This window comes from Paramacrobiotus metropolitanus, unplaced genomic scaffold (genome assembly GCF_019649055.1).
Source record: "Paramacrobiotus metropolitanus isolate TYO unplaced genomic scaffold, Prichtersi_v1.0 Parri_scaffold0000042, whole genome shotgun sequence".
Classification (NCBI taxonomy): domain Eukaryota; kingdom Metazoa; phylum Tardigrada; class Eutardigrada; order Parachela; family Macrobiotidae; genus Paramacrobiotus; species Paramacrobiotus metropolitanus.
This window is the reverse complement of record NW_026570262.1, coordinates 395,118-415,188: the sequence shown is the minus strand read 5'-3', so window position 1 is coordinate 415,188 and position 20,071 is coordinate 395,118. Positions and strand designations below refer to the sequence as shown.

The following is a 20,071-nucleotide window of genomic DNA, read 5'->3' as shown; positions in this document are numbered from 1 at the left end:
GATGCATGTCTATCCGATGTTTCTGAACAGCGGCAGATCCTTGCATGTGCTCCGTGCTCGTATCCGCTTCTCAGATATGTATTTGTTTGTTAACGGACAACCATTTGCGGAACTGCGAAAACCGCAGAAATCATTGCGAATATTGCAACACGCAAAAGCAACAGACCCTTGACTTTTTTTGCGCACTTTTTATTCATTACTTCGGAAAAATTGTCGTATTCTATTCGCAGATGCGGATCTTGCAATGGCCGAGCGAGGCTGCATAAGCCGGCGCATCTGAGCATCACATCCGTATCCTCCGGCTTTCTAACGGGTTCATTGCCGGTGTCGAATGTTATTACACAGACAGTCATCAACGAAAGAAGAACGCCGGTTTTACTCGGTGTTTTGATTGGTTAGCTCTCACCGATTATTAACCTTACCTGGTTTTGCTAGCAAATTTTCCTTTTTCAGCTGCTTTCTAACTAACGCAAACCGAAACCATGATGAACGGTGGTTGCCGGTTGTTCCCAGCATCTGACAATGCAACTGAACTGTAATGTGCAAGTTTGCCGGCTGTCATTCTGGCTGTTCAAAGAGAAGCTTCAGCTCGATATTACTGCGCAGTGTTTCAAGTTCTAGTTTTAGTGCGCTCTGACTCATGCAGTTATTGAATTTACATCGTGCATGCAACGATTTCATAACATATCGATGCATGGCGGTAATACTACACAGTTCGCCTAATTTGTGGCCGGTAAACCGTTTTTCTCTTGCCACCGGGTTCGATGGTTGGCATCATGCAGTTTTTGCATATTTTTCTCCCAACTCTGATGTGGGTTTCAACAGCCGGCAGTGCAACCGGCATTCAGTATGTGGTGTTTGGATTGAACAGCGCGCGGTCTAACAGTTTGTTTCCCGTATCCATTCTGGTGCTCAACGCCACATCGGAAGTGCGCATCGATATGGCGCTGATTGGAAGGCCCCCTGCCACATCGTACGGGCTTTACTCTAACTACGATTCCGGCGAGATGCTGCTTTACGCGTCCGCTTCATTGAAAGGCGACGACCGGTTCCTGGTATTCAATGCATCGGCCGTCATCCAGGCCAATAAACTGGCTCACCTGGAGATCGACGTGCGTACCAGAACGAACTTTGCCTACGTTGTTATGTAACAGCGCAAGATGCACATTATCTAATGGTTGTCAAATTACTATTAATTTTAAATGCATTATTACAGTACAGGATTATGTACCGTATTTAGTAGAGCATTTACACCGAACCATTATGGAGTTTTGTTTTGCATCAGGTGGGTGACCTTTCCGCAATGGTTAAGGAACCTATGGTGTTTGTCCTTAACGGATCTGACCCGTCGGACTCGTTTCGCACCGGGTTTTCACCAATTAAAATCGAAAACAACGAGACCACGACAGTAACGAAGAAAGCGAAAACCAAGCGCAGACCGGTTGTTTTCATACAGACTGATCAGCCGCTGTACAAGGCTAACGACACTGTGCGCTTCCGAGTCGTATCGGTGGAATCGGTGGACGGCCATCTGCGACCTGTGTTCGTGCCCTTTAATGTGCAGATTCTGGTAAAACTTTTGCTTTTCTAAAATCATTCAGTACATCCAGAAGTTCTAAACATCCAGGAGTTCTAAACGTCTTTGTATTTATATAGGATCCTCAACGCAATAATGTGCAACTGAACAGTAACGCAGATGACTCCCAAGGTTTGACAATCCAACAGAAATAATGTCACAATCTAGTTCTAATGATACTAATTTGTTTTGACAGTTGTCGGATACTTTTCTGGGGAAATGCCATTGTCGTCGGATCCGCTGCTAGGCAGTTGGACAGTGCGGGTGGTCCGCACAAACAAGAGCGTAGGTCTAAATCAACCGATAAAGCGTGGTGATCAGATGTGAAAAAGTCTTTTTTGTGCTTGCAGATCAATGCCAATTGCCTGGGCTACACCACTCCCAGACCCTACGGGAGTAGTTATGAAAGCAGTGGTGGTTGGGATGGTAACGGTTACAATGATGATGACATAAAGAAACGTAACAGTGACCACGATCAAAGTATTTGCGACCCTGTTGAATACCAGGATACGGTGTTGGCCAGTAAAGACTTCTCCGTTGAAGCATTCGGTAACCGTAGTTCCACTACATTCTATTCATTAAGTATTTAACGTGTCAAGTGATAACCCTTAACAAATGTGTCAATTTTGGTCAGATGTGCCGCGGTTTGATGTCAGAATAATAACATCAAAGACCTACATCGTCCCACGGATGGAGGAAAATTTCCGTTTCCAGGTCGTGGCTAAGTACGAAAACTGCCAAACTTCAAAAATTTTAATAAATAGTGCCTCTTTTCAAATGGATATTAAATTTTATAGTAATGCATCTGGACAACCTGCCAGGGGCACTTTCGATGTGGGGGTACTTCGCTCGCATCGTGAAGAAGGTTATGCACGCTACGATGTATTTGACCCGATGTGGAACCAGACAATTTCTGCGGTATGTTGAACTTTTCAGCCGTTGAAAGCAAAGCAGCAGAGAGCGGAAACAGCTTGAGTACTTAATCACTACTTATTGTAGGACAACAACGGAACAGCGTCGATTTCCGTCCCGGCGCAATTCCTTTCCAATCTCACGGATGAATCAAAAATAACCATTCGAGTTAATTTCACGGAAACCGTAACCGGTCAGAAGTGGAATGCTGTTCCCGCAACAGTATCGGCCAAAACCAAAGCATACAATATTCGATTCCAGGACGACGCAAAGACGTTCATCCCTGGATATCCGTACACGCTCAAAGCTACCATCACCGATTGGGATGGGCGTCCGCCACCTCCCAGCACTAAGAAAGCCATAACTGGATTAATGGGCTTCTTTTACTTCGAAGGTCACGCAAAGCGCGTATCATCGTCGGACACTGTACGTTGCCGGGGGAAAATATACCCACCGCCTCACTGGGACGCTTATGATAGTAGTTATCGTGGTGGTGCTTACGGTGTTGAGACCAACGGCGGTGGTTTCGGTGGCGGTGGTCACGGTGGCGGTGGTTACGGCAAAAAGAATCTAAGTACCGGCTTTGGAATCCATGGACCGGTCAGCTCCTACAGCTCTAGTTCTGATGGTTCCGACTGTCATCCCTTCCCTGGTCTAATGTTTGTGGAAGTGGACGTTGATGGGAGTATTGGTGCCAGTTTGCCGACTCCAAAGAACGCGACTGCAGCGGCGGTAATAGTGTATTACCAAGGAACATCGGAAACCTTAATACTCTTTGGTAAACAATCTCCGAGCGGCAGTTTCCTAGAGATCAGTCAGGTTTCGAACGATCTTCAGGTTGACAAAGTGGCCGAGTTTGCTGTTAACACTACGACGCGGACCGATCAACCTATTCACATCGTGGTAAGCTTCCGAAACAGTACTGTAGCCGCTAGATGAAATGGCACATATTTCAGATCCGGCCGCTTTTTGCCCCATGCCGGAAAGCGCACACGTTACAGCAGCGTGTGCGATGTTTTCCGTACACCAGACTCTGTGGTGACTTTCATCTAGCGGCTACAGTAAAGGTTCCACCTGGCGAGTAATAGCATTTGTGATCATCTTAGGTTCTTTCAAGTTCCAATGCAAGTTTCTTATGGAGTGATTCAATTTTAAGACCCGGTCAATTTATTAACATATCCGTACCAATTACCGCTGCGATGAGTGCATCCGGACGACTCATTGCGTACTATGTGGCAAGTGACGGTGAACTCGTTGGGAATATTAAGGCGTTTTCGGTTCTCAACGATACGACGAAAAATGTAGGAGCACACTTACGTTATTCACACATTACAGCACTAACGTACATTGATATTAAGGTCATGCTATCAGTACAAGCAAAGAGCGGTTTACCATATGCGGAACCGGGAGCGGAGATCTCCATACGAGCTCACAGCAGTCCTTCTGCGTTCATTGCATTTCTTGCAATGGACGAAAGCCTTTTGCTGCAGAAATCTGGCAACGATATTACTCAAAATGTTGTACGTATCTGTTAAAAGTAAATCACACCAGATTTTCCGAGTCTCTTATTCTGGGGATTTTTTAGTTGGATACTAAGCCGAAACCGCAACAAAAAATGCAGCTGAGTTATATGCAGTCCGTTGAAGACTACTTTACGGTAAACCGCGACTTTGCACTTTAGACACCAAAACGAATTTACCCAGAACGAACTGTGAATAGAAATAATAACTGATTTTTGCCAATCGCAGAAAGCCATCGATTCTGGGCGGGTACAGCAATTTCTTCTGACGAACACAAAGCTGTCCACGACATCCGTTCCAAGCGCCCAATATTACTATTCGTCCAATTCTGGATACAATCAAGGATCCGGATTTGGTAGTGGAGGAGGTTCATACGATTCCTATGCGGGGTATTCGTCGGCATCGTATGGAAGAGGTGACGGGCCAGCGTCTCCGTTTGATTCCGGATTACAGCAACCGGCTCAGACACGCAGAGACTTTCGTCAAAGTTTCCTCTTCGAGACCGCTTGGGCCGAGTAAGTCAGCAATTTTAATGTGGCTCGCTCTAATAATTACTGTGATGCAGTGATGGATATTGTTTTCGGTAGCGCAAACGGCGATGTTGAATTGGAGCGTAAAGTGCCAGATGCCATCACGACCTGGCGAATCTCGGCGTTCAGTCTGAGCAATACCAGCGGGCTAACGGTCACTTCGGAGCCGGTCAAGGTCAGCGTATTCGTGATCACGTAAACCTAAACGCCGGTAATCAGCAAAAATTGTTCTATTCCAGTTGAAAGTTTTCCGACCATCATAAAACATTGGACGAGTTGGACAGTTACGCGAATTTTAGAGACTCAAGAGACGGAACTGTCGTGACCTCACATCCGTACTGACCGACACAAAACAGAGCTGAACATACTACAGCTGGCGTTGCTACATCACAGAAACATTTAACATGAAGTATCTCGTATCGAGTATGTGGCATGAAACACAAAACGATAAGCATGAATTAGGGAAACACTGAAACATGATGTAGCATTCGGAAACCGGTGAAACAGTAAACGTTTCGTGATTCATGACTTGTTGTGGGCTTTGAGCTTGATAATTCGTTGTTTGATTGCTTCGTGTATCCTTGCTTGTTTGGTATCGTAAATTTGAACTTAATGCATAAATGTTTCATATATTTGAAGGGTTACATATGTTTCACAGGTTTCACGTGAGCTTCAAGTGCTTCGTGCACTTGATACGTTTCTTCTATTTCCTGTGTTTTGGGTTTCGTTTGTTTTGTGTTCTTAGTGATTCGTGCTATTTCTTAAGATGGTTATGCTCTTAACGTTATATAGGTTTAAGGGCATGCTCGTACTTAATACAATCAAACTAACCATAAGTGAGCGGTTAACGTCCCAACTTAAACTTACTCTCCTGTTTGCAGCGATTGGGCTCGGCAAAGGTCACAGCAAAGAGGATGCTGTCTGAACACTAAAGAAAACCTAATCCATCTCCGATGTGATATCCACATTTTTTAGCTGTCACAAAACGTCATTAAGCAAGTGAAACTCAAGCGTAGCAATATGAACATTCTCATACATAATATACTGACATGCTATGCGGAAGTCGCACCGCGATAACCGCACAGATGATCAAACCTACTCATTCGGTGGAATGGGAATATGCTCTGGACTACGTAAGTGGTACAACTGCCTACTTCCGCTAGGTACAAGCGGATTGCCGTGCCTAACGAAAGTTACCGAAACCGAAGCACTCAGAAACTTCCTAAATGTTTAATCACCCAGCAAACAACGCAAACAGAACAGAACAGAACAGAACGAGATATGAATGAACTTCCTTCTAACCTAGAGTCACACGACCTTTCAGATAGCAACAACCTCACACATTTAATTGAAGAAAGCCGCTCTACCTGTTTTCTTTTTCAACGTTTAAGTCTTGAGATTCAACGTGGTAATGCTCAGAGTGTTTTGGGGACTGTTCCATCTCATGTTAACTGGAAGGAATTTTTCATTTAGATCATGTTAACGCAAAAAATTAGCGATGGAAACCAGAATCCCTGATGGAATTAGCGATCAAATGCATTAAATAAGAACAGATATCTAATACGTCATAACACGTATGTAATTCGCGCAGTCTACGCATAGCGCGTTAATTCTACGTCATTTGCATCAGTGAGAGACTGAGAGTATAGCCGTTCTAAGGATGTTACAGCTTGTTCACGTGGAAAATCAATACTGATTCGCTTTCGCATAAATTATTCTAACCGGAGATTTCGTCAAACTTTTAATTTATTTCATTAATTTTAGGTTGATGCTGCGTGCACGGGGAAACACGGGTGTTGGCTGCGTGCACGGGTGTCTCCACGGGTGTTGGGTTGCGGGCACGGAGTTCGGATACGGGTATTGGCTGTGTGCACGGGTGACCTTTTTGGGTACGCACGGGTGTTGGCTTTGTACACGGCTTTTTCAATTTTTAACTCTTTTATGATTTTCGAATTTTGGTCGTAACATTTATAGGTTTCCAGGTCTTATTCAACCATAACAGGTTTTTGGACCGGTTTCTGACATATTTTTTTCATGTGCCATAATTTAGAAATAGTTACACAACTTACAGATGCTTTGTTTTACGGCTCAGAGTTTTTGTACACGGCTTGATGCAAGTGGGAATGGTGTCATTTGCATGCTTTATAAGCAACTACGTGTTCGCATCAGACCCTGCTCGAAAGTGGCCCTTCCACGAGCTGTACCGTATTACACATTTTCTCATGGAAAATATTACACAATTCTCACGTCTTCGACTTTTCTTACTGTGACCTACAAGTACTTCATGATATCGCATATCGCACTAACAAGCAGTAGCTGTTAACATAGTACTTGCTACGTACAGGAAATTTTGCAGTACTTACTTTAGGTATTGTACAGGTACCTACAGTGGTCCTACACTTACTGTAACTGTACTTCGTTGAAAAATTATGGGTAAAGTGAGTAAGTTTCCATAAGTAGTAATTATGTAAAAAAATTATAATTAGAATATACATTTAAATTTAAATTAAAAAATTAAATAATTTACCCGTGCACGCAGCGAACGCCCGTGCAGAAATCCCGTGCCCACAGCCAACACCCGCTCCCAAACTCCGTGCACGCAGCCGGCACCCGTGCGGACCCAATAAGGCCACCCGTGCACGCAGCCAACACCCGTGTTTACCCGTGCACACAGCCATAATGTTAATTTTAACACCCATCTTTTGCGTACTCCTATCGAAGGAACCGATACAATTTGTACAAATCATTGAAAATTCGATTCTCCGAAAATTCCGGATAATTTTTCAAGGGGAGACTGATTCCACTGCAATTTGCCTTTGTCGTATACCAGCGGAAAACTATTGTAAAATTACTAAAGTGTAGGTGCACAAGTTTAGATTTCAATCATGGTGGGTGGTCATGTAAAATTAATGTCAGTGCACAGGTTTCGCTTCGCTATTTTTATTCTGGTAAGATATCGCCAAATACAGCTATGTTCTTATGAATCGGGCAAAACATCTCATTTTAAGATGATTGAATATTCACGTATTATGCACCAAGGCATATGTCGCAATAAATATAATACCGATTTTGTATCGTTATTCACACCCAGGAGAATGGGTGTATCGCTGCCGTATCAGGTACATAAATGCCAGTGCTACGTTATGTAGGTATCTGTATATGGTAAGCTTTGGAAGTCATTTATGAATAGAAAACCGTTCGTCGATCTTTGGGATTGTAATAATCATAAATTACTACGCTTTGGGCTTTCAAATTCTCCACTTTGTGAGTCTGATGCATGGTCAAACTGAAGCAGATGGCAGTCGGCGTCATCTACAAGCAAAAAAAGCGCGGAGTCAGTTCACTCGCTAAGTATCTTGGTCTTTGACATTTTATCCCGACTGAGCACGTTCAGCAGACCGCAAAAAGCATTCTTACTTGTTAGCACTTACCTCCTCATAATACAAATTTAGTTTGCTGCCCTCATTATCCAACTCGCTTTTTCGCGGTGATTTAACTGCTGGCGGAAGCTGCTTGACCTCTTCTTCGTCAAACTGGTAACCGGACAGCGCACTGACCTCCATAAGCGTCAGGCTGCTTGCGCCATCTTTCCAGTATCTGTTGAGTAAGTGCTAAACGTTGATTTATAATCCAAGCAAAAATTCTTACAACACATACGCTCATACAACCGGCTTCAAAACGGCTAACCTGGTGCAGATGTTCAGACGGTGAGCCTTGGCGGATCCGGTGCGGGATAGAGTGACGTTGAGGTCAAACGCCCAGCCCTCGACTGGTTGCAGTACATTGTATGTCCAGCTTATGTAAGCGACAGCTATCCCGCTTCCTCTGGCATGAATCGCGATGTCCGTAGGCTTCTGTTCAAATTGTGAGGAATGCACAACCATTGATGTTTCCGGCGAGATCGCCATATCGCTCTTCTGAAGGCCATTCGTGATATCGATTTGAATCGATGGAGCATCCGTGAAGGACTGGGCAAATTCGGCTAACGCTTCTACCGCAACTGCTGTATCCTAAAAAACCGGCGGTGCTGCAGTTTGTATAGAAGAAACCGTAAAATACGAAAACGATTATACGTACCGCTGTGGAAAAGAATCCACCTTCAGTATTTTGTTTCGAAATCAACCAGGAAGCGATTTTTAGCGATATGTTCCGATCTCCATTGGCCATATGCGCCAGCAGCGCATACGCTGTGGTTTCCACATCTTTGGCATGTGTGGAATACGAATAGCTGTTGTCTTCCCCGTCATCGTCGGCTGACGCAATATTCTTCCAGCGCACAGTTGAAACATCGTAGACCATTACATCTTTCAACCGGTTCAGTGCATCTAAGCTCTTTGAACTGTTAGCCTGCGCCAATGCATACGCAGTTATCGCTAAAGCGTACGAATCCCTCTTAACGTTTTCCAGGTGCGATTCCAAATATTCCACTGCTTTCTGAATCGAAGCGTCCAGTTTTTCGGTGTCAGCCCTTCCTGTCTTGATATATTCCGTAAACGATAGAACCGTGAATGCTGTTAAGGATACGAGTTTGGAATCACCGCTTTCGGTATAGCTGTTTTGGACCTTTCCTCCGCTTTCGCGAAACGAGCCATCGTTGTTTTGCTGATCAAGTAAAAACTGAACCGCTTTTTTGATAACTGCAGCGCTGCTGTTTGGAAGTAGCTCGGATGTTTCGGCAAAAACTCTGGTGACATAAGCGGTCAACCATGTAGAGCCGTTTGTGTCAGATGCTCCCCACATACTGAACGAATGATCACTGCGCAGATAGGACAGCGCTTGTTGGTAACGCAGCTGAATATTGCTTACCAAGTTTTTCTCCTTTTGAGGCAATGTCCGATTGGTATTTCGCAGATGTTTTAACATTGTAGCGCTGGACGCTACTATTGCCATGTTCGGTTCTCCACCTCCAGACGGAAGTCTGATCAGTTTATCCAAATTACTAATGGAGACGGCGAGAATGTCACCGACAACGGCAACTGTCACTTTCTCGGATCCGCTGACCTTATCAGCTGGATCTATTGGTAATTGGATCACTGTATCAAAAGCACTGGATTTGTGGAGATCGATGAGTACTGGCTGGCTGTAGAACTGCTGGACTCCTTCTGACTTGACGAGCAAAGTTTTCTTCAACTGATGTGAGGCGAGTGCAGATTTAACAGTGACCTCGAGTTCCCATTCACCAATTTGCTCCGAAATGATCGTAAATACCGTCGCTATCGTGTCATTAGGCAGGGAAATAATATTTTTTGTGAAGGTCGTGATTGTGTTGTCCGGCTTGCGAGTGGTTAAGTTAACTGTCAATTCTTGCTTCTGTGGTATGTGGTTAGAAATGACGACTTCGGCTGTGAAATTTTCGTTGTGGATAACGCTGTACGGTAGGTCCAGAGAGGCAATTAATGGTTGGAAAACCTTAAGCTGTAACAACACGCAGCCAGTTCGATCACGTTTGATGTTACTGGTTGAAATGTTATGAATTTTTCTGTCAACCTTGACAGGTGTCGCCGACGCAATTAATCCGCCAGTGCTGCTCAAGCTGAACGCCCAAATTCGCCATGTTGTTAATGCGTCCGGCACGTTGCGCTCCAAAATCACATCGCCGTTTGCACTAGTAAGCAGCGACATTTTTATCACCATTTTAATTCAGAAATACCTAGTACAGTAGTTTTGGTAGGACTATTTAATTATACGGTATGTAAAATGGACTTAATTGCTTTACAATTAAATTTCAAGTAGACGATGTTTTCTCACTCTGCTAGAGCAGTTTCAAAAAGGAAGCTCTGTGGGAAGTGTTGACGCGTCAGTTGCGATATGGAATCGCCGGAGAACGATGACGACTTGGGTTCTGTTCCATCAGCATCCACTCTTCTGTCTCTCGCCTGATATTGACAGTAGTGTGAGCAGTACGAGTATTCATCATCAGTGTTGATACGAAAGCCGTAACGATATTCCCCCGTGGGGCATGAACAGCCAGCGTCCTGAGCGCGAGACCACACTAGTGCGGCAATGTCTGGACCAGTCGCGGAACCTTTGGTGTTGGTCAGAAGAAAGTGCTGCACTCGGCCGGAATCAAGCGGTGTCTGGAAAGGTACACAATTCAGTTTTACTTTCAAACACGATGTTCTATGACATTTGCATTCAGTTAGTAGTCTAGCGTTAGCAGCTGCAGCAGAACGGTTTAGGTGTTTAGCCGAAGCAGCAGTTCTCATCGATGGCATTGTCTGACTGATCCGAAATTTCTTATGATGTTTTTTCTATCTTATGTTTCTCAAAACAAATTAAGGGTCACCTAATTTTACTTGCTAAACAAAGTACAAGCTTAGTACCATCAAATGAAATACGAGTACAAGTACAACGCCTAAAAAGCGTGCGTTACCGTAAAATAATCTGCTATCGAAAGCCGATACCCAGGTTTTGCGTTCGAAACTCTTTTAGTTTTGCCAATCTGCAAAAAAAGTTAAATTACGGAAATCCATAGAAAAGTATGTTAATACGGTAATCTTGATTGATTTTAAATTAACATACAAAACTATCACTGATATCGTTGTCTGCCTTGAATAACGACCGCCTCTCCTCTATGGCCAAGAAGGCTACCGTAGAAAATGGACCGGTCTTTGCTTTCACGGTAACCTTTTCGCCTGGTTGAGCAGATGATTGACCGTTCTTGGATGTTACGAACAGAGTCACCTAGACAACGAAATCCGGTGATCGGTTGCGATGTCGGTTTGATTATTCTAACTTTACAACTGTCGGAGCTCTGTCGATTTACAAAATTAATACTCTTGTATGTACTCAAGCGGGAACCCGAGTATGTCTGACTATTTGGGAATATTTTTACTTATCAAGTTTCACATACGCTTATATTTTGCGCCTTAACGAGATACGAGTGTCATCCTATTGCTAATTAAGAGAACCATCATTTATTAGCATGGAAGTGCCACCTACCTGTTCCGACAAAAGAACATTCGTGATTTGCAGTGGTATGATATTCCCGACGATTTCACTGTCCTTTCTGACATAATACGCAATCAAGCGCCCGACCGGGCCGATCGCATCAGTAAGCGGCACGGAGACAGTAATCCGTTGACCAGGCGTGGAAACCGAGTCACTCCATAGGAAACTGGCATTTGAATTAGACAACACCTACATAAAAAAACACAAACTGACAGTTTTTACAGGAATAACGAGTGGTGTATAGATATCGCAGGCGTACCAAAATCTGAATAGTTTCATTCAGTCGCGTCGTTGTGTCAATAACAAACTCTGTCACACCGCCCGCAAACAGATCGACAGAAACCGGGGTAATATCCAAAAAACTCCCGCTGGGTGACTGCTTGGCGAAGACCATCTTGTCTTTCGTTGCTTGGAAATCATAAGAAACCAAAATATTCATGGCATCGGCTGTCTTTGGCGTCGGTATACTGACGTTCAGTGTCCCATCGGCGGCCACATCTGCCCACAGGATAGTTGGAAGATAATGACAGCTGCTGGTACTGTATTGTACGAAAGGACCCAGATCACGTTTCTTTCTGCTGCCACTGTTCAAGCCACCACCAAAGCCTCCCCCGTTCATTCCAAAGCCGTTAATTTTACCCCAACTAATGCGCGGAAGACCGAAAACAGCTCCATGCCAGCTCCAGCTGGAGGAGCCTTCTGGATAATCGTATCCGTAGCGCCTCAAAAATGATTGCTTTAAGCAGGCTACATCGCCGTTGAGCGGCACAATCTGCCACAGACCAGCCGAGACATTGGCCGATGTTGCGATAATCTGCGCTTTACGGCCGATGGGAGGTGGTGGACGTCCGTATCTGTCGATTATGGTAGCCTTCAGGAGATATGGGTATCCAGGAATAAACGTCCCGGTATCGGATTCAAATACAGCATGGTACGGTCCCGTTTGTACGGATATGACGGCCGGGGTGGCGCTTTTCTTCACACCGGTAGCCGATTCAGTGAAATTTGCTTGAATGGTCAACGCGTTATAGAGATATGTCGGTATGTTGTCTAACGCTCCTTTAAGCGGTACCAAAACCGTTACGGTCTCGTTTTTATTCTGCAACCATTCCGTCCAATAACCTCACATGTCACAGAAAGGCTAGGATATGTTTTCGCTGTTAAGAAGTTAGCGGCGTTACCGTCGGCATCGACTTGCGTAATAGTGTCGACTCTGTTTTTTCGTCGCCGTTCAAAGATGGACCATACCAACTACTAACGGCAATGTCAAAGACCCCTTCGACAGTTTCTCCAGATGTGTAGCTGCAAAAAGATGACATTATTGCAGTTTTGACGCAACTACTTACTGGTTTTTAGAATTACTTTGCTGTAAGCTGAAACTGAATTTCATCGTCAACCGACTGGGCGATGTGGATTTTATTAGTAACGATTGTGACATCGAATCTTGGAATCCCTGCAATCATCATTACTGTATCAATCAGCCCGCCAAAGCAGAAAAAAATCTGTACCTTATGGAACCGGTAAGTACAGAACCTTATGGAACCGCCTTGCAAATTATTTCACTATGATTTAAGATTTACCGAATTCCACGACGGAAAAGTTTTTGCTGGCCAGAACGAACCGTTTGTCCTGTGGAATACAGCTGTCTTCATGAAAGCAATAACGAAATTAGTTACGCAGATTTATACTATGATGCGCACACTGCGAACGGATTATAATTTGCAGACAATTTTCAGTTTATGACTTTTTTGTATCGAATTCGACGCGTAGTAGAATTCTTTGGACGGTTCGATCAAACCGATTTTGTGTTACTTAAACATTTTTTTGATCCATCAAAACTTCTATTCCATGGTATTCCATCACTTTGATCAATCTGCTGCATTCGAGCAGTTGTTCAGACTCAAATAGAGTCAGAACATTTACATACCATTTCTTCAGTAACGGAATCATTCACCACACGAATCGTCCAAGTGCCACTCAGTGGATCCGACGACAGTGGCATCTCTCCAGCAAAGTACCCGGTAACTACAGAAATTGCATTTCTCCTTCCGTCGTTTTAGGCCATGGCTCGAGCCGAAACGGTTGTAATGTTTTCAATGCTTACCTTCGGAATTATTGACATTAATAAGCTCCTTCACTACATTACGCTGCGTATCCTGCAGCCAATAAAGAATATTAGCAAGGTTGCCGATACACATAAGTGCAGATACTGCAAAAGCTTACGGTGAACCTACCAAAATCTGTATTTTTAAAGGAACGAACAGTGGCTGTAGTTTGTCCTCCACCGATTCCACTGTCAATACGCGAAACCGGACCATATCTTTGGCTTTATAGTATGGCTGGTCCATTTGTATCTGGAACAGGGGTTCGCCAGTGCGCTTTACAGGCGCGTTCTGCATTCCCATGGTTGCATTGTCCAACGCCACTGGTGTTACATACCCCGTGAAAGAGTATGTCGGGTCGGCAACACTGACGCTCAAATATGCAACTGGCGTGGCAAGGCTTGAGAAGTCACCCACCTTAGGGAAGAAGCGCATACAAGATCTTCATTGCAGTGCTAATTCTCCTGTCACTTTAATTCGGTAGCATTACAACACTTCCTTAGTATTAAATAATTCAAAGAAGCAGTTTGCACTTAACGTACCTTCATATCGACCCGCGTAAGGACGTTGGCCTGGATGACAGCTGATGTTGTGAACGACAAGCTGCTGTTTTCGGGATTAAAATCAGAACGGCGAGCCGCATCACTGGAACTGCCATTCACCGGTGACCAATTTCGATAACCGGTTAGCGTCATATTAACGTACACATCGGATGTACTGTTAACAACCAATATCGAAACTGGAAAAACACTGTTAGATCGGACAGTGTTCAAGCCGAAAATTACATAATTCAGCGCATTTGCGGCGCCGGCGAGCAGTGACAGCCCAACAATGAGCCGGCAGTTCATTGTGTCGGCTATACAAAAAGCAATCACGAAACAAAGATTACTAAAATCATGAGTAGTGCTTGCCGTCAGAAATCCAGTGCTTCAAAAGGTGCAGAATTCTAAAAGTTTAGCACGTAAGTGCACCGGTGAACAGTCGACAAATTTTGCAACAGTTTCTATCAAGTTTTGTAGCTATTCGTACTGTTGTTGCTGATTGCAGTAAATAACTGCGCTCCGGCTATCGTTGTCAGATCGGTACAGGTTAATGAACGCGATATTCAGTGAACGAAAATGCTGAGTAAAGCCAGCACAGCACAGCTTCTTGTTTACGGTTTATGCACTTTGTAACATGTACCGGTACATACGAGTGCGAGAAGAAGACGCGAATGCGGCAAATGCGCTAAACAGGATCGGCCCGAGGGCTTTTATTTTAACCAGGAAACCTAGCGTTGGTGACTGATCTTTGCACGTCCATTCGATGTCCTCGAACAACGATAGCACTATGTCCGGTTCATGTGCATGCTCATGTCCGGTTCATATTTCTGTGCCATTGGACTACCATTTGTTGTGATACTTCTTACAACTGTTCACTCTTACAGCACGTTTGAAAAACCGGCCAACATCTTCCATGCGGCATTTTACACGGCAGGCGGTTTTATTGATGGTAGCTTCTGTTTAACTAGCGTAAACGTTATCGGATGTGATATCTTGATGAGCGGTCACATACAGTGTGTTGTTCCTAGCATTTGACAATTGAAATTTAACTTGCTAATATGTATGTTTTGCCGGCTACTCGAAGAGAGCTTCGGCGCGATTTTGCCCCGTAATTTTAGCTGTTATGAGAATATTACGCAGTGATTTGTCAGACCTATTTATAGCGTGTATGGTGCAGTTTCACAACACGCTTCTGCATGGTGATAACGCTGTAACGGTCAATCCAAACCGCAGCCGGTAGCCCGTTTCTCTTTTGTCGGTGTATTCTATGTTGTCCATCATGCAATTTGTGTATATTTCTCTCCCAACTCTGATGCTGGTTTTAACGACCGGCAGTGTAAAAAGCCTTGAATATGTGATGTTTGGAGTGAACAGCGCGCGGTCTAACAGTTCGTTTCCCGTATCCATTCTGGTGCTCAACGCCACATCGGATGTGCGCATCGATATGGCGCTGATTGGAAGGCCCCCTGCCACATCGTACGAGAGTTCTAATTATGGTGGTCCTTACGGTGCTGAATACTCGTATCTACTGCCTTACACGTCCTTGAAAGGCGACAGATGGTCGGTGTTCGAGGCATCGGCCGTCATCCACGCCAATAAACTGGCTCACCTGGAGATCGATGTTCGTACCTAAATAATCTTCGCTTCTATTTTTGTATAACTGTGCATTTAGTACTGTACTTGTATTTGCAAAAGAGTTATTAAGTATTTCAGTACAGTACTTTGGTACCTTATTTTACTTCAGCAGTTGCAAAATCCGTACTATTATCCTAGTTTTGTTCCACGCTAGGTGGGTGACCTTTCCAAAGTGTCTAAAGAAACTTTGATGTTTGTCCTTAACGGATCGGACTCATCAGACTCGTTCCGTACCGGGTTTTCCCCCATTAGTATCGACAACAGCGAGACGACGAGGCCAGAGACAAAACCGAAAACCAAGCGCAATCGTTGTTTTCATACAGACTGATCAGCCGCTGTACAGAGCTAACGACACTGTGCGCTTCCGCGTCGTGTCGGTGGAATCGGTGGACGGCCAACTACGGCCGCTGTTCGTGCCCTTTAACGTGCAGATTCTGGTGAAATTATTGATTTTTTAAAACCTTTACGTTCAGAAAATTAAAAGCCTCACACATTCTTGATATTTATACAGGATCCACAACGCAATATTGTGCAAATGAACAGTAACGCAAATGACTCGCAAGGTTTGACAGTCAAACAGAATTGATTTCTATGCCCTACTAAACTATCGATTTTTATGTAATTTGTTCGGCAGTTGTCGGATACTTTTCGGGGGAAATGCCATTGTCATCGGATCCGCTGCTAGGCAGCTGGACAGTGCGGGTGGTCCGCGCAAACACAAGCGTACTGAAACCAACAGAAGAGCGTAGTGGTCTTGTAGAAAAGCATATTTTTTTCTGCTTGTAGGTCAAAGTTATTTGCCCCAACTACGTCACCTCCAGCTACGCCACGTCTAGCTATTCTAGCAATGGTGGTAGTTATGGAGGAAGCAGTAGCAGCTACGGTAGTGGCGCTTATGGTGATGGCGGTTACGGTGGGGGCGGTGGTTATGGCAGAAAGAAAAGATACATCGGTTTCAGCTTTGGTATCAACGGTGGTGGTTTCGGTGGTGGTCTGGGCACTACTGAAAGCCCGAGTGATTCAGATCCAAGTGCCTCTAGCATTGACGACGATGGCAAAGGTTGCAACGCCGGTTACGATGCCAGTAGACAGTATTCAGTATTGGGGCTGTTGGCCAGTAAAGACTTCTCCGTTGAGGAATTCGGTATCTACAGTTATACTCCATGGATACTGAACCACATTAACGTTTCCAGTGACAGCTCTTGAAAAAAAATGCTTCAATTTTTGACAGTTCTGCCGCGATTTGATGTCAGAATTGTAACATCGAGAAGTTACATCGTCCCACAGATGCAGGAGGATTTTCGTTTCCAGGTCGTGGCTAAGTATGGAAGCTGCCTAATTCCACATGTTTTTCATAAACCTGTGAGTCTCTCCTTCAATGGATATTAAATTTTATAGTTACACATTTAAAGAACCTGCCAAGGGCTCTTTCGAAGTAACGGTGCTTCGCCCGCGCCGCGTAAGCGGTTATGGAAATTATGGAAGCTTCGAGGAGAAGGATCTGTATGATCCGGTGTGGAACCAGACTATTTATGCGGTATGACCAGCTTTGGTAAAGGTGACCAACAGATAAAGAAAGCTGTTGAAATTTACAGGACAAAAACGGTACGGCATCGATCTCCGTCCCGGCGCAATTCCTTTCTAACCTCACGGATGCATCAAAAATAATTATTCGAGCAAATTTCACGGAAGCCGCCACTGGTCAGCAGTGGAACGCTACGCCCGCTACTGTATCGGTCAAAACCCAAGCGTACAATATCATTCACCAAGCGGACACAAAGACGTTCATGCCTGGGTATCCGTACTTCTTCGAGGCTACCCTCACCGGCTGGGACGGTCGTCCACCACCTCCCAGCACCAAAAAAGTCTTAGTGGGTGTGATGGGTTATTCTTATTCTGAAGGCCACTCAACGGCTATATCATCGCACGGCACTGTACGTTGCCTGGGGCAGACGTACCCGTCGCCGTACGGTGGCAGCTATGGCAGTAGCAGCTACGGTGGTGGCGGTTACGGTTATAACCGCAATTTTGGCTTCGGTATGACTGGATCGGGCTACTCCTACAGTCCCGGCGGTGTGGGCTGTTCCCCTCTTCCTGATCAGCACTTATTGGAAGTGGCCGTTGATGGGACCATTAATGCCACTTTTCCGACTTGGAAGAACGCAGCAGCCATGACTATAGCAGTGTTTTACGAAGCAACATCGCAAGCGATAATTCTCTTTGCCAAACAGTCCCCGAGCGGTAGTTTCCTAGAGATCAGTCAGGTCACGAGCGATCTGCGGGCTGACAAATTGGCAGAGTTCGCTATTAATACTACGACAAGGACCGAACAAAATATTCACATCCTGGTATGGCTCCAGTGAATATGGTTTTCATACAAAGCAATTCGGGGTGCAATCTGTAGCTATGTCATGTGGTTTTGTTTAGGTGCTGTCAAGTTCTAATGCCAGCTTCCTATGGAGTGATTCGATTTCACGATCCGGTCAATACGTTAGAGTATCCGTGCCGATTGTCACTGCGATGGGTGCGTCGGGACGACTCATTGCGTACTACGTGGGAAGTGACGGTGAACTGGTGGGGAATATTAAGGCACTTTCCGTTGCCAACGACACACAAGAAAATGTAGGTGTACACTGATATTATTTGCAGTTTAAGATACTACATTACAGTGATGAATAGGTCACGCTATCTGCGCAAGCAAAAAATGGTTTATCTTATGCGGAACCGGGAGCGGAGATCTCCATACGAGCTCACAGTAGTCCTTCTGCGTTCATGGCATTTCTTGCAGTGGACGAAAGCATGCTGCTGCTGAAATCCGGCAACGACATTACTCAAAATGTTGTATGTATCTTTTAAAATTAAATTACATCAGACCTTCCGATTCTCCTTTTCTGGGGATTTTTTAGTTGGATACCAAGCCGAAACCTCAACAAAGAATGCAGCCGAGTTATATGCTGTCCGTTGAAGACTACTTTACGGTATACCGCGACTTGGTGCACTTTATACACCACAAAGCATTTACCTTAAACGAACTGTTAATACTTTGCAACGAAAGCTGTTTGCCTATCGCAGAAAGCAATCGATTCTGGTCGGGTACAGCAATTTCTTCTGACGAACACAAAGCTGTCCACGACATCCATTCCACGAGCCCAAGATTACTATTCGTCCAGTTTCGGAAACAACCAAGGATTCGGATTTGGTAGTGGAGGAGGATCCTACGATTCCTATGCGGGGTATTCGTCGGCATCGTATGGAAGCGGTTACGGGTCAGCGTCTCCGTTTGACTCCGGATTGCAGCAATCGGCTCAGACACGGAAAGACTTCCGTCAGAGTTTCCTCTTCGAGACCGCTTGGGCCGAGTAAGTCGGCCACTTGAATGTGGCTCGCTTCAATAATGACTGTGATGCAGTAATGGATATATTGTTTTCGGTAGCGCAAACGGCGATGTTAAATTGGAGCGTAAAGTGCCAGATGCAATCACGACTTGGCAAATCACGGCGTTCAGTCTGAGCAATACCAGCGGACTAACAGTCTCCACTGAGCCGTTTAAGGTCAGCGTATTTGTGATCATGTAAACCTAAACGCCCGTAACCAGCAAAAATTGTTCTATTCCAGCTGAAGGTTTTAAAATCATCCTAAAACGAGTTGGACAGCTACCCCGATTTTAGAGACTCAAGAAACGAAACATCTGACACGAAGTATGTGGCATGAAACGCGAAACAGGAAACTATCAGCATGAATTAGTGAAACACAAATATGATGTAACATTCGGAAATCGATGAACCAATAAAAGTTTCCTGATCCATGGACTCGTATAATTTGGGTTTTAAGATGTATACGCTCTTAACGTTGTACAGGTTTCGGGTTTTATTCTTTGAACTTGATACAATCGAACTAAGTGACTGGTTAAGCAATGCCCCAACTAAAACATACTCTCATGGTTGCAGCAACTGGGCTCAGCAAAGGTCACCACAAAAAGGTTGCTGTTTGAACACAAAGGAAAAAAGTTAAAACCTGATTCAGCTTTGATATGGTATCTACATTTTTAGCTGTCACAAAACGTCGTTAAGCAGGGGAAAATCAAACATAACAATAAGAACATATAACATTCTCATACATAACAAAGTACATACGTCATTTGCATCAGTTAGATTTTAACCGTTATAAGGATGTTACAGCATGTTCATGTTGAAAATCAGTACTACTTCGCTTTCGCATAAATACTGACCGGGAATCATCGTCAAATCTTTTATGTAATAACACTCTTCTTTCAAGTACTCATATCGAAGGGATCGATACAGTT

The 20,071-nt window shown here is 44.4% G+C and overlaps 3 protein-coding genes across 4 annotated transcripts; 2 read left to right on the top strand and 1 right to left on the bottom strand.

The window, feature by feature from the left end:
- The first annotated feature begins 394 nt into the window (after positions 1 to 394).
- LOC129590745 (alpha-2-macroglobulin-like protein 1) lies at positions 395 to 19,678 on the top strand. Of its 2 annotated transcripts, none has more exons than XM_055486112.1 (14): positions 395 to 1,112; positions 1,286 to 1,570; positions 16,280 to 16,331; positions 16,403 to 16,491; positions 16,555 to 16,912; positions 17,000 to 17,090; positions 17,167 to 17,305; positions 17,364 to 18,116; positions 18,196 to 18,390; positions 18,448 to 18,609; positions 18,675 to 18,746; positions 18,841 to 19,127; positions 19,202 to 19,319; positions 19,384 to 19,678. In XM_055486112.1, exons 1-14 carry the CDS (start codon positions 765 to 767, stop codon positions 19,405 to 19,407), a joined length of 2,973 nt encoding a protein of 990 aa, XP_055342087.1. In that variant the 5' UTR covers positions 395 to 764; the 3' UTR covers positions 19,408 to 19,678. The 2 variants fall into 2 exon arrangements, with proteins under 2 accessions (XP_055342087.1, XP_055342088.1); XM_055486113.1 differs by lacking the exons at positions 16,280 to 16,331; positions 16,403 to 16,491; positions 16,555 to 16,912; ... (7 more) ...; positions 19,202 to 19,319; positions 19,384 to 19,678 and adding exons at positions 1,657 to 1,708; positions 1,773 to 1,861; positions 1,927 to 2,125; ... (7 more) ...; positions 4,596 to 4,713; positions 4,778 to 5,296.
- LOC129590744 (CD109 antigen-like) lies at positions 7,585 to 14,687 on the bottom strand. Its single transcript, XM_055486111.1, has 17 exons — positions 14,134 to 14,687; positions 13,724 to 14,008; positions 13,594 to 13,645; positions 13,417 to 13,514; positions 13,070 to 13,118; positions 12,852 to 12,942; positions 12,671 to 12,791; positions 11,749 to 12,588; positions 11,481 to 11,678; positions 11,061 to 11,222; positions 10,912 to 10,980; positions 10,287 to 10,615; positions 10,026 to 10,143; positions 8,616 to 9,953; positions 8,226 to 8,548; positions 7,970 to 8,135; positions 7,585 to 7,850 (listed from the first exon to the last, which is right to left on the bottom strand). Exons 1-17 carry the CDS (start codon positions 14,437 to 14,439, stop codon positions 7,719 to 7,721), a joined length of 4,677 nt encoding a protein of 1,558 aa, XP_055342086.1. The 5' UTR covers positions 14,440 to 14,687; the 3' UTR covers positions 7,585 to 7,718.
- On the top strand, positions 15,165 to 16,199 carry LOC129590747 (uncharacterized). Its single transcript, XM_055486115.1, has 2 exons — positions 15,165 to 15,754; positions 15,923 to 16,199. Exons 1-2 carry the CDS (start codon positions 15,401 to 15,403, stop codon positions 16,094 to 16,096), a joined length of 528 nt encoding a protein of 175 aa, XP_055342090.1. The 5' UTR covers positions 15,165 to 15,400; the 3' UTR covers positions 16,097 to 16,199.
- Positions 19,679 to 20,071: the final 393 nt, after the last annotated feature.